General features: G+C 38.0%; 1 protein-coding gene and 1 pseudogene across 1 annotated transcript; both read right to left on the reverse strand.

Moving 5' to 3' along the window:
* Positions 1–2,751: 2,751 nt before the first annotated feature.
* Positions 2,752–8,236, reverse strand: LOC101307853 (isovaleryl-CoA dehydrogenase 1, mitochondrial-like). Its single transcript, XM_004309823.1, has 14 exons — positions 7,879–8,236; positions 7,501–7,642; positions 6,910–7,034; positions 6,778–6,822; positions 6,202–6,250; positions 6,009–6,118; positions 5,197–5,273; positions 4,862–4,912; positions 4,709–4,773; positions 4,044–4,198; positions 3,914–3,954; positions 3,759–3,813; positions 3,606–3,662; positions 2,752–3,311 (listed from the first exon to the last, which is right to left on the reverse strand). The coding sequence occupies exons 1-14, from the start codon at positions 7,984–7,986 to the stop codon at positions 3,165–3,167; spliced, it is 1,227 nt and encodes a 408-aa protein (XP_004309871.1). The 5' UTR covers positions 7,987–8,236; the 3' UTR covers positions 2,752–3,164.
* A 2,507-nt stretch (positions 8,237–10,743) lies between these two features.
* On the reverse strand, positions 10,744–13,796 carry LOC101291200 (annotated as a pseudogene).
* Positions 13,797–14,559: the final 763 nt, after the last annotated feature.

A 14,559-nucleotide genomic window follows, 5' to 3' on the forward strand; every position in this document is an offset into this window, starting at 1 on the left:
TCGACAACTCTTGAACCAGTGATCCGGAGATCCACAACGGTTGCATTGTCATGAGCTAGCATAAGTTGTTTTGACAAATTGGTGTCTAGATCGGGAGTGTCGCCATTAGGGTTGGTGACAGCTCCCCCTCTTTTCTAGACATTGGCATGGCATTTTCTGCCGTTGCTGTGACCCATATTGTTGTCCTCACATTAGGGGACAATCCCAAATATGTTTATCACATTAGCATATATACAATTCCAGTTTGCAATTGTATGATTAAAATCAAGTCTCGTTGGTAATTCCAAACCAACTTGGAGGGCCTAGAGAACATGATGATGATCGAATCCGCTAAACATTATGGATCATGATGCCACAAAAGATCATCGACAATATGTAGTCAATTAAGGTGGTAAGCAGTCCACTTGACTTAATAACTCATCAAGTTGCTTTGTGGTCATTACTTTTTGCACAGATTACCATTGAAAGCTTTTGTCGATATGACGCGTCAAAGACTTTGAGCGCATGAGATATGAAATCTCGGCATCTAGGCTTGTTAGCTTAGGGGTCAAAACATGTGGTTTAATCATTTCCAATAAAAGGTTCCGCAGATACCAAGCAAAGATTCGCCTTAGGCATCGAGTACGTTAAAACTCAAAGGAGCAGAATGTTACATTGCTTTTGCATACAAAACCAAGCTGTTATGAGACTCGATAGAAGTCAGGTCACAAACAAAGCTTTTAATGGTTTTTCCTTCGGATTGATCATACACAATCCAGAAAAGCCGCGAATTGATCAAACACAATCTGGAGAAAGGTCGGGGTTGATCACACACAACCCGGACAAAGAAACAAGAGTGATCAAAACACACTCTTGACCCGTGAATAAAATTCTAGGATTTTTACCTACACGTACAAAATCCCAAGCATATAATGGAGATGGAGAAGGGAGAAAGGATTTTATCCCCCCGAGTTATTCAAAAGTAAATAACTGTAATATTAAAGCTTATAGTTTGCCAAATAAACTGTGTTTATAGGAGCTGCTTTGCAATTTTTCAAGCTTAATTCCATGTGCGTGCGGTGAAGTTGCTCACGTAATTCCGTTGTGATTCGTCGCGCGATTATGTCATGAAAAACAAAATATATGGTTAGCCATATTCACCATATAGATATAAACCATAAAAACTTTCAAAATTTGAAAGAAAAAGCTGAAAAATTAAGCCGAAGGAAGCCAAGAATCAATGGCAAACGACAGCCGGAAGATTTGCTGCCGGAGGTTATCGAACAACAGCGGCCGGGGAAGCAAGCGGATGGCGGCGACAGTTGGACAGAGGATGCGAGAGATTCTTTAGGCTTTTAGGGTTTCGAAAAAAAAAATGGTGGGTTATTGGCTTTAGGGTTAGAACAAAGTGCATGATAACGTGATAAAGAGTATGTGAATACGAGAATAAAGGTCTACTCATTCATTGATATATTGGCCTTTAAATAGGCATTACATAGAGAATCCCTGTAAATTAGGGATAGATATATAAGAGATATTCTAGTCTAATAAGGAGAAAATTCGGTCAAGACACTTCATCAAAGATAGGAATGTAAATTCCTTCAACAGAAATAAAAAAGAAAAACCTTACTTGTGGGTTAAGTAACACAAAATAGAGGTGTTAAAGTAGCTCGAAGAATCAAAAATAGCTTGATAGAATGAGATGTCTCCCAGTATATCTTCTGGATTTGGCTCCTAGACTAAGAAGTGGAAATTGGAGATCGAGAAAAAGTAAAACTATTTAAGGGTGAATTATTTGAGAGAATGAGGGATAGCAAGAGAATAGAGATTAACATATGTATCTTATTTATTGATAAGAGCTTTTTATATAGGAGATTATTTATTGATAGGAGCCTTTTATATAAGGGATTACAAAATATAGATAAGGAAAACATAATCTTATTCTAACCTGTAAACTTATCACTATGCAGAATATAGATTCCTTATCCTAGTCGTATAAGGGCAAGACACACATTACAGAATATCTTATAACAAAATCTAAATTTTCATTCATTTCAAGCTTGAGCAGAATGAGGTTCCGAGCAACAAACAATCGACTCGTCTCTAGACCAAAACGACACCGTTGGCTAAAACGGGTCAAAAGCATGGGCTGGGTGATGATAATAAGCCTAATAGAAAGTTGGGGTCCTAACAACTCTACCCTTCTTCAATTGAAGGAACTCAGTCTTAAAGTTCAGAGATAGTTGGAATATCAAACTCGGAGGCCACGAATGGAATGATTATTTAGACAAAGCTCCTCTACATCATCACTTCGACCAAAGTTTGATTCTTTTGAACACACTCCACACTGGAAACGAGAGCAAGTGCTCAAGTTACTGCAGGACTCGCGGTTATAAGAAGGGCAAGTGCAAAGGCTTATTTCTGGCTGACTAGCTCCCTATGTGATTGCTATAAAGACATTTCATGTCCATTTTCTGTTACAAAAATGTGAAGTAATCGTAAGTTACACATAGGTTAGTAAGGGCGATCTTTTATTTCATATAGTCGTTTTTCACCTCCTTATAAAAACATGGTTAAAAATCCAATTCAAACACCTATATAATGTCATTTATCAAAACTACTCCTACTCTTGACAAGTACAAGGCAGAATTGGGAGGAAGATAACAATACTATACACTTTTTTTTAGAGTCAATCGTGTGATCAGATCATAGTTTCCTTGTAAACTATTTGCTCATATTTGACAATGGCAGGAAGACGATTGCAGAGTATGTGGATCAAAGGAAAATCAAAGAACTCCCATCATATAAGTTACCGGACACCAACCAAACAAAGTATCTCTTCTATTTATTTGTACCATGGAAAGGAGTCCTACAGATAAGTATTGCCTTTTACCAAATTTACAAGGGTATATAAGTGTCACCTCTAGAAACTCATTTGACCTCAGTTGACAATATACTTGAAAGATGATCAAACGAAGATGGAGCCACCTTTTGTTATACTAATGGATATGGCAGTTTCCATATAGATGACGATACTGATGGTGTGATCCCTTGATTCTGTGTTCCGGATCATGTGAGAAGAGTATAGTCAGAAAGGCTGAACTCTAACACCAGCAGTGTCCTGGAAAGGTACGGGGTTTTGCAGATATTTTAATCCAGCAACTGAAAATGAACATCATGCCCTCTTATTGCTCCTTAAATAGTCCACGACCAATGATCATTCTTCTGATCTCACTGGTCCCTGCTCCAATCTCATAGAGTTTGGCATCTCGAAGGAGACGGCCAGTTGAGTACTCATTTACATAGCCATTACCACCTAAGCATTGTATAGCCTGCACAGTTCAAACTTGTCATGGCAAAATCATTGTAATGTAAAGATAAACAAATCTTCCTCCTAGGCTTTTCTTTTTTCTCTTCCAAAATCAAGCATAAGGTATACGTGTTCCTAAATCTAATTATATAAACATCAGAAAAATCATGCAAATGGAGATTATGAACTTCAATATGGGGGCATTCAAGCAATATGCAATTTGCAAGCTAAGTTGATTAACCTGAATGAGGTTTGCCATTTGAATAGACAAATTACATAGTTGCAAGACAGAATGGAGTTAGAGCAGATAATTTACCTGCAAAGCAACCTGCGTGGCTCTTTCAGCCGTAGATAGTATAACTCCAGCACAGTCCTGCAAATTGTATCCACAGAGATTATGGTCTGCAAAGAATTTATTTTGCTAAATGCTAAGACAGATGAGAAAAAACAGAATCAGAAAACAAAGAACCTTTGGGTCAACTCTTCCATTGTCACATTCCCTTGCAACAGAATACACATAGGCCCTGGAAATGAAATGAAGTAGAGAGAACCAGAGACAGTTATCAGTGTTACCATGTAAACATCAGCAGATGAGCAGTGCACAAAGGAATCAAAATCCTTTACCTTGAAGATTGTAAAGAAGTATACATGTCAGCAATTTTCCCCTGTTATTGTAGTCCATTAAGGTTAAAGTTCACATAGAAGGAGCTCAAAGATGAGAAAGAAATGCAAGTGTCTAGACACAAAAATAAACCTGTATAAGCTGAAACTCTCCAATCGGACGGCCAAACTGCTCTCGCTGTCGAACATATGGAAGGATAACATCCATACATGCCTGCATAATACCTAGGGGCCCACCTGCTAACACAAGCCTCTCTAAATCCAACCCTGACATCATGACATAGACTCCTGAAAGAAACACAATATAACAGAGTTATGGCAGTTGAAGCAGTTTATTTCTCAATTGAATTACAATCGTGAAAACACACAGATTTTAACAGCATTAAATGCCTATGGTAAATCACCAAAAGGTCCTATATTACCTAAACAAGAATTGTCATGGGGTTCCAAATGTTTTTCATCCTTCATCAAACAGTTATTATTCATATTAGGGGTAGAAAGTCATAAACTCATAACTGCTTCATTGCATACTATCAAGATGAGTGATGTTATGGACAAACGGGAATCCATGTCTGATTGAGTTGTTGCAGTGCGACAAGAATAACTCAGGAGTCCCATTGCAATTGTCAGCTTCTTTATATACCAGCATGAAAATTTTATCAAGTCATATGAGGCCTAAGCAACCAGGTTCTAACTAAAAAACAGTAACACTACTTGCTTATGTAATTGACGACTGCAACATATTCCACAGATCTCCTTCTAGTCACGAAAATAGAAAAAGAGTGAAAAATCACCAACCTTTTCCTTCCTGACCAAGAACATTTTCATCTGGAACAAAGCAATTCTCGAAGACAAGCTCACATCTGGTCAGATCATTGCCACTGTTAGTGGAAAATCGAAAGGGAACGGAATCCGATATAGATAATTTCAATTAAAGCATTGCAGACGTACGTATCGCTTCCTCGCATGCCGAGTTTGTCTAATTTTTGGGCAGTACTGAACCTGCATGGAGGTATAATTGACTCAATAAACATGAAAAATTTCAAGAAATTCCATTTAGCGTTTGTTATTATGTTCTTATATTTTAGTAAAATGCACAAGTCGTCCTAGTAACAAAGGAATAATAGTAATTATACTCAATAAAAGATAGAACTAGGTAGTTTATGATCAAAAATCTAAGCTATTTTGGCCACATGTAGACTGGGTACCGCATAACCTAATTGACACTCTTGCACACAGATGCCCAAGTTTTTAAACAGAAAATAGCTGTGTGATTATGCAATTACCCGGGCATCCCCTTCTCAATGATGAATGCTGTTATTCCCTTTGAGCCCGCAGTTATGTCCGTTTTTGCGTAAACAACCTGATCCATATAAATGTTAGTCACAGCCAATTCATAAATGTGAATTAAATCTTATGGCAAAGTTACATGCATACATAGAGACAAATGTACGAACTGATCAATATGCATTGATAATAGAAATATATATACAGGCAGATTGCAGTGTCCTTCACTTCATTCTTTGTAATTCAAACAGTATCCTAAGATATCACTTTACCACCACTGATACATAATCCCAAATGGATATAGGTCTGACATAAGTTTTAAAGATTACACAGTGACAAAAGGTAGGTCTGCATCTGCTGCAGTTCAATAATGAGGCATATCTTGAGACAAGTTATGGAATTCACTTCTGGAATGCTATCCAGCATCATGAAACATCTTCTGTGTAAGCCTATTCTATTGTTCCTACAGTAAGTGGTAGGAAAGCTCAAACTCTTCACATTCAATGGAAAAATATGGTGAAGCACAAAGTAAACCGAAGAAAAATAGTGTTTGTTGGTTGTCTATTAGTGTTGAAAAAATTATAGTAATGCATGTGTGTGTGTCTATTAGTGTTGCACGTAAATTACTTTATATGTATATAGGACAGACCATGAACCTATCCCATTGCTTGGGCCATATGATATACACAAAAGATGCACATAGAGCAACAGTATAGGGCCGGGAGAGAGAGAGAGAGAGAGAGAGAGAGAGAGAGAGAGAGAGAGAGAGTAGTTATTCTGAAACAAAAAAATAAAATAAAAAAATCATTACCAATGTTTGAGCAACTGGGCCATTGGTGCACCACATCTTGTTCCCATTTAAGATATAACCCCCATCTGCTCGATCAGCTTTGCACTTCATGCTAACAACATCAGAACCAGCTAGAAGAAGGGGGAGAGACATAGAGAGATCAGAATCTCAATGAATAAAAAATGAAATAAGTAAAATAGTACAGGTAACTTACAATTGGGCTCACTCATTGCAAGGGCCCCTACATGCTTTCCACTTATAAGCTTCATAAACAAGATAGATTTTGTTAAGGACAAAAAAATGAAGATGAACTAAATGATTGAACATAAGAAAGATTATCCCATGCAACATGATACTTCATTGGTCTGGAAATAAAAGAGGCAGGAGAAGGAAGAATGGAACAATGGAAGTCAAGCTAGCCATGAGTTTTCTGATCAATATTTAGTTCAATAGTATCACCATGATATGTAATCTCAGCAGTTTGGCAATAAAATAAAATAACACTACTGATTAATATAAAACCGAAATGAATAAGATGATGATACTATTAGTTGTGATCCCTCAAGTGATCTACTATTTTTCTTCTTCATTTCTTCTTTACATAGACACATATTTACATTTTCCCAGCTATAGACTAGCCATCTGTACTAAAATCACTAGATCGGCTCCACACCCCCCTCCCTTTCGCAATCAACAACTCGAGAGCACAAAGAAAAGCTATACTAAGAGGCAATGAAGAAAAATTGTATGTACTACATGGTGTAAATAGTGATTCAAATGAAAGTAAAACCTTTGGCAAATACTTCTCTTTCTGAGTAGGATTTCCATGCCTCACCTACAAAACAAAGAATTCAAATAAAAAATTTAACATTTATCATATCCATGCAAGTATTGGCACAAATGTACTCATTTATTTTGTTACCAATTGATTAATGCACAGGTTGGAATGGGCACCATAAGATAGACCGACAGATCCTGAAGCCCGGCTTATTTCTTCCATAGCTATGCAGTGATACAAATAGCCAAGACCCAAGCCTCCATATTCCTCTACAAGAAAACCAATAGTCAATTTCAATTATTTAAAATATACTTCTACCAAAAACACGGTGAGTAGAACATTGTCATTTCTCCCTTTTTTTAGGTTCCTTACAAACTCATTACCCACCCTACCAGACAAAATTCAAATGAATTCCTCATACATTTACTACCGGTTGAGGATGAATATCCAACTCACTTCGTATTCAGTAGTGACTACCAATATGCAACATACATAGCATAATGAGATAATTTTTTTTTTTTTGGTAAGATTACTTTGCCTATTAAACTGCATCCTGGATTACAAATTCATATAACCAAAAACTCAGCACGGAAACTAAACCCTCAACAACTGAAGAGCAAACATAAGTTCATAGCATCGCGCACACACCCAAAAAATGATACATTTTCAGAAACCAGCCAAATATCTAAGATACATAGTTCTAAGGTATGATAAGAACATCAGTTAAAATGTTACCTGGGGCAGTAATTCCATGAAGATTAAACTCCCCCATAAGCTTCCACAAGTTGACCTCCTTGGGAAAATTATTGGTGTGGTCTATTTTTGAAGCATGTGGGGCAATGTGTTCTTGTGCAAACTGACCCACACTTTCCTTAAACTGCATCAAAATCCAACACCATTCTACTTCACGGTATTAAAAAATAAAAAATATATAAATAAATAAATAAATAACAGCAGTGCCTAAATGATCAACAATTGCATTTGGGTCCAATCAGTTGAATAAAAAAATTGTAGCTTTTTTTTAGAATCTGGGTAAAGAAATGAAATTTACATAATAAAGACATGTGAACATTTGAATTGATTGATGCAATATGGTGAGGGAGGGGGAGGGACCTGAATCTGAGTGTCATCGAAGAGTAGAGCGGTGGAGAACGACGCAGAGTGTCTCTGGTTTCTGAGAAGACCTGTGAGCCCAGACCTCGCTGAAACCAGTCTTTGCATATTCACACCTTCGTTTTTGAGAAAGAGAGAAGAAGAAGAACACACTAAACTGGGGAGGTTTTCGGAATTTAATATTTTAAGTTACGTGGGGAAATTGAGTTTCCTGGTGACGTGTACGCTGGTGATTGGTGGGGGCTTGGAGTTCGGGTTGGGCACACATGATATAGTTGGTCTGTTGTGCTGAGCTGAGGTGATTATCTCTGGTTAGTCTAGTATCTATCAAATCAGTGTGACACATGACAGTGTGTACGGATAAGCACTGCGCTCTTAGTTGTTCTTGATAACACCTTCAGGAGGCGACTTTCCCCTCTGCGTTCTCTTGTTCTCTTTTCTTTTTTTGGATACAGTTCTCTTGTTCTCTTTTCTCTTTTACATTTCGGATTTTTTTTCTTTTTTTATGTCTTTCTAAATAAAAATTAAGGGACCAGCGGTGGGCTTCCAGAGTGACAGACCCCTTATTCTCTATATAATTTGCTTCCGAATAGCTAAAATCGTTTAATCTCTTATTTCACTAAAAAAGAAAAAGAAAAAGAGAAGAAGCTGAGGACAGTGCGCAAACTCATAAAACCTTACAGTGAAACTCATCGGTCTGATGCATTCCGGATATAGAGTACAGGCAGAGACTCGCTTAACACAGGAGAATGAAATACCTCATGTTATCCAATTAGTCAAACACTCGCACCTTATAGGCAGAGCATAAAGAATGGTCTGATAGAGCAATTTATACACATGATGCTCAGAAACATAGTACAAAATAGACCTTGGAAGAAGGCAATATAATACTTTTACCACAGACCTTCCAAGCATCTTTTATACATTCTAGCCGCTGTTGTGTGGATTCTACGGCTTATGTATGCTTTCCCTCCAGTAGAATCAGATTTTGCTTGTGATGCTGCTATTGCTACAGCTTCTCCAAGAGGTGGGTGGTCAAATCTGCAGGATGCTCCATACTTACATGTGCCAGTTTTAAGGCAGTAAACACAGATAAAACAGCACCCTGTAAAAAAGTTCCACCCATATTAATGATCTTACATGTATAGGACAGACAATACATAGATAGAAACAGAAAATAAGATTTCAACATACAAGAATATAGTCAGTGGCGGAGCTAGGATTTGTTATTAGGGGGGTTGAGATGTAAAAGGTAAGGTTATGTATATGACACTTATTTATATATTTTTCTATTTTTGATGTAAAATCCTATTATGATTTGGAAATCTAAGAAATATCTTATTTCATATGAGAAATGGCGTGTGTGGGAGCTGGGGGGGGGGGGTTTAATCAATGGAAGATTCTGCCCTTCAAGCAGCAAACACAGTTCCGCCCCTGATTCTGAACAAGAAGACCTATAGTACAATGCATGCATATCGTCCTACATTTCTACCTCTCGTTCATCATCATCACTCAGTACCTTTGATATAAAGTTAATACACAGTTCCGCCCCTGAATATAGTATGCAACAGAAAATCCAGTCACTTCTCACTAAGAAAAAAAAAAAAAAATTATTTAACATGTCCAATTTTCCAATCCTTATCGAGCAAACAGTATAATCATAATATTCATAGCTTTACGAGATAAGCGGCAATCTGAAACTACAATGCGAAGACTTCGCATGATGTAATCATTCTTATGAAGATTAGCCATATGCTTTCAAAGTTTTATGGAATATGCTGGTACCCTGCTTAAAACAAGGACAGGTGAACCCTACTGATAAATGACTTGGGATAATCCTAATAAAGAATAAAAGAATAGCTCCACCATTCATACCTCTCACCCTCACCTAGGTAGTCCAGTAAGTGATAGCTTCAGATTTTCTTGTTGAGATGGCTTTGTTATTGACAATGGCACTGCTGACCTTATCAATCAGGTGATGGAATCTGCATTCTGCACCATACTTACATTCCCCAGTCTTCATAAACATGAAAACAATCATCATTAAGTTTCTGAATGATTCAGAAATATGAATAAGTAACCAAACAGAACCACTATTGGCCAAATGTCTACCATCAGATTAACTAATGTGGATAGATTAAGCAACAATTCATGTTTGAGAGTTTTGATGAATAATATGATGAGTACTATAAAGTATTGAAACTCAAACTCAGTATACTTTCTCATAGGATCACTTTCACAGTAGGGGAATGTAAAATACAACTCAGATCTGGAAGGCCAATCATATACAATTGGAATCAAACTCATTCAACAAATAAAAAAGTTGCTTACTGCTGAGGATAGACAGTACCAATATTTCAAGGTGCTAGGCTTGATAATAGCTGGCCGGCTAGCTAGCAGCTATCTGATTATAGCAAGGTTCTCTTACAAGGAGTTGGGAATAGTTCAAGCACAAGCTGCACAACATTATAATTCATGGATTGATTGTGTCAGATTACATACTGAAATCAATAGATACTCCAAGTCCTTTAACCAGTTTTCAAATGCATTCATCGAATTCGAATATACACTTTCAGTATCAAAGTTGCTTGAATCATCTAATGCATGATAACGCTTAACTGATAATTACATGGCAATACCAAACATAGAGTATATATGGCTCACAACAATATAGAGAATTTGAAATCTAAAGACACCAGCAAACCCAAGAACAATAATACTGGGTCTTCATCTACACCACTGCCACAATCAGCACCAAAGGGCAGTCACATCAAGATAGAGCACCTGAATCAAAGGAGAAACAATATACCCCATCAAGAAAGCCCTTCGATCACTGCATTTCGTTCTTTCATTTCTTTTTTCCATTCAAGTCTTCTTTTTCCAACGAGCCACTCTCGAAACGGTTGCAAATGCCGCCCTCTCTTGTATGTTATCAAAGAAACGGAAATAGGCATACCTCCATGATTTCTTCATAACCAATGTGCCACAAACACTCCAAAAGCCTATGATGAAGCCGAGTGCAGCGCTCACATACATACCAAACTTCCCATTCTCATCATTATGATGATCATCGTCAGGGTCAGCTGGTGCCACTGCACCATCTCCCGGGCAGAGAGTTGAAAGAGGAACCCCACACAAGAATGGATTGTCAACATAAATGGATGAATCTACGAGTGTTTGAAGTTGGTTGCCTGAAGGAATTCTTCAGGACAAGTTGTTGAAAGACAAGTTTAGATGAGACAAAAAGTTTAATGAAGAGAGACTTTGTGGAATCTGCCCGGAGAGGTGATTGTGTGAGAGATCAAGAGTTTCCAACAACCGCAAGTTTCCAATCTTTGTGGGAATGATTCCGGTGAGTTGATTTCTGGACAAGTTCAACGTCCCCAAGTTAATGAGGCTGCTTATTCCTTCAGGGATTACACCTTCCAAGTTTTTTGATGAGAAGTCGATGCTATTTACGAAATACAGAGTCGTGTCATATACAAGTTCTTGTCCCTTCAATGTTAAGCTGGCCATCTCCTGATAACTAGACAAACCAAGTCTACCACTGTCATAACCAGAGGCCAAATCAGTCAAATTATACAAACACTGGGGAATGGTCCCTGAAAAGTTGTTGTGTCTAAGGTCTATGATATGCAGAGATGGAACAGAGCACAGTCGCCGGGGGATTTGTCCGCTTAAAGAGTTGGATCGCAACCGTAGCATATACAATTCAGATGATACAAAGGAACTTGTCCATAAAGGTATGCTTCCAGTCAATCTATTGCCTCCAAGATCAATAATCTGCAACTCAGTGCAGTTTTGGAATAGTGAAGAAGGAATTTGACCTGTGAAATTGTTTTTGCTCAGATTCAGTACGTTCAGTGAGCTGGGGACACCCATTGAACTTGGAATTTTGCCGGCCAAATTGTTGTCAGAGACATCTACAACAATAATCGCTGGCCACAGACTCCATGCACGAGCAAATTCACCAGATAGGTGATTGTTTCTTAACATTAGGGTTAACAAACCTGACATGTTGCACAAAGAGGGTGGTATACTACCATTTATATGATTGCCAGATAGATACAATTCCAGCAAGTCAGGCATAAGCTGATCATAATTGGAGGGAATTGGCCCAGAAAAATTGTTGCTTTGGAGATCGAGATAGGCAGCAGCAGCACTAGACCATTGTGGCAGAGGGCCTTCAAATTGATTACGGCTCAGGTCTATATACTCCAAAGATGGGGAGTTCATGTGAATTGGAAGCTTTCCTTGGATTTGGTTGTAAGATAAATCCAACGATGTGAGTTGGAAAGATATCTTCAACAACCATTCCTCTGGTATGGAGTCTGATATTCCAGTATTGCTGAGCCTGAGATGAGTCAATTCAGTTTGAGATTGAAGCCACAACCCAAAGGCAGGACCTACTGTGCAGTCGACAATGTCGACTGAATCAAGTTGGAAATGAGGAATCCAATCATGAGACACGTTAAAAATGAGGACCAAAGGTCGGTCTGTGAGAGACCTATCTCGGTCGTCGGTGCCGACTGCCAAAGACTTCAACTTTTTGAGAGTTCGGAAATGGGCTTCAGTTATATTGCCTTCCCATAAGTTCCAAGACAGATCTAGGTGAACTAGATGAGAGAGTTCTCCCAAGCTTTCAGGAATGGACATATTCAAAGAATTACCAAAGATATCCAGAATTTCCAAGGATGATAAATTCCCAATGGATGGTGGAAGTGAACCAGAAAATTGGTTTGAACTGAGGACAAGTTCCTTCAGGTTTTGTAGCATTCCTAAGGTGGCAGGCAGTTCACCTTCCACCATATTGTGGGACAAAGAAAGTGATTCTAATTTATAACTTGTGCAATTTGAGAAACCATTTAAAACCTCTTCCAAACCACCATTGAACGAGTTGTAGGAAAGATATAATAACCTTAGGCTGCACAAAGTACCAAAGACTTTGGGAATTTGACCTTGGAGATAATTACTACTTAAATCAAGGTCTTCCAAAGACTTGAAGTTTGCAAATTCAACAGAGAAGGGCCCGAACAAATTGGAAGATGCATAAAATTTTTGGAGGTTGGTAAGGTTAAAAAACCAGCTGGGAAATGAAGAGTTAATAGAATTCTTTGATATATCAAGAACCAATAGGGATGTGAAGTTCACTGACCGGAGCTGGGAGTGTGGAAGGTTTTGAATTTGGCAACCAGACAAATGCAACTCTAAGAGTGAAGGAAGCTGTTGACATCATTTAGCCAACTTACTCCTGTGCTGCTAAGGTTCATACCTCCAAGATTGAGGTACTTTAGGGAAGAGATATGAGAAAGCCAATTTAAGTTGTTGGAAAAATACGGATCAGAAAAGTAATCATTTTCAGAACCAAGGTCAAGATAAATCAAGTTTGAGAGGTTACCAAGAGCTGGGGGAATCTCTCCGACGAATGAAGCATGGGAGAGATTAAGATACCTCAAACTTGTAAGCTTCCCAAAGAAACTAGGAATTCGAAGTCCTTGAAAATCATTTCCGCTTAGGTCAAGGTGATATAAGTTTTTCAAGCTAAGCAAAGAAGGATTGATCTTACCCCCCAAAAAAGTCTCCCCGCGGTAGCCTTGATCGTAATTCGGGTTCCGGAGGTCCATCTTTGCAACGTGACCTGTACGGTTGTTGCATGAAATCCCTTTCCATCGGCAGCAATCCAAACCCACCCAAGATGAAAGTCTGCCAGAACTATCAGTAACATCTCTTTTAAAGCTGAGAAGCACCTCTCTCTCTTCATCAAAGCATGATGATGAGCTCATCACTCCACTCGGAAGTCCATCACCGAAACACAGTTGAGTATTGTGCAGGTGTGAAGATGCCAGGAAAAGAAAGAGCAAGTAATGAGCAGCATTTTTCATGGTAGGCTTGAATAGGTTTCCACAGAAGCTATCCATGATTAAACTGACCTTTCTTTCAACTTGTGGAAATGTATAGAATTCTAAAACCCAACTGACTAAATGAACAGGGTCCAGGTATTATGATCGAAGTCTTTAACAAGAAGTTTCCAAGTCCTCTCAAAGTCTTAATTTAAGTCACGATTGGCGGCATTTGACTCTAGTTGTGACTATGGCCATTTCACCCGAATGAAGTATTTCACCCAAAAAAAAAGCAGTGATCATACCTAATGAACTGCTCTTGGTCCTTATCTTCACATCACCATCCACAATTTCACCCAAAAAAAGTCGGGTGCCACTTGTGTGTCTTAAGGTATAGATACCCAACCAATTTTGACTTGCTATAACAGGTTAACGCAAACTAACATCGTTAACTCTCCGTTAAGTCTCTCTATATCTACAGTTTTCATTAGAAATATCTACCATTCAGATGAGCAAAATGACATAAAAGTAGAATTTCTGGAAATCAAAATAATTCTTGAGACTGTCTACAACTATCATAAGAAACATCTAATACTCTCATGAAAAAAATCACAGAAAATGTTGCAAGTCGAAAGACACATTTAACATAAGACACATCTACTGTTTTCATTAGAAAAGTAGACTTTCTAGAAATCAAAATTGTTCTTGAGATTGAATCAACCCAAGGCAAAATTTGCAACTCTACATTTAACATAAGACACATTTACTATTTTCATTACAAATCTTTACCATTAACATAAGCGAAATCAAAGAAAGTAGACTTTCTAGAAATCAAAATTGT

The sequence above is a fragment of the Fragaria vesca genome, unplaced genomic scaffold, assembly GCF_000184155.1.
Source record: "Fragaria vesca subsp. vesca unplaced genomic scaffold, FraVesHawaii_1.0 scf0513126, whole genome shotgun sequence".
NCBI lineage: Eukaryota > Viridiplantae > Streptophyta > Magnoliopsida > Rosales > Rosaceae > Fragaria > Fragaria vesca.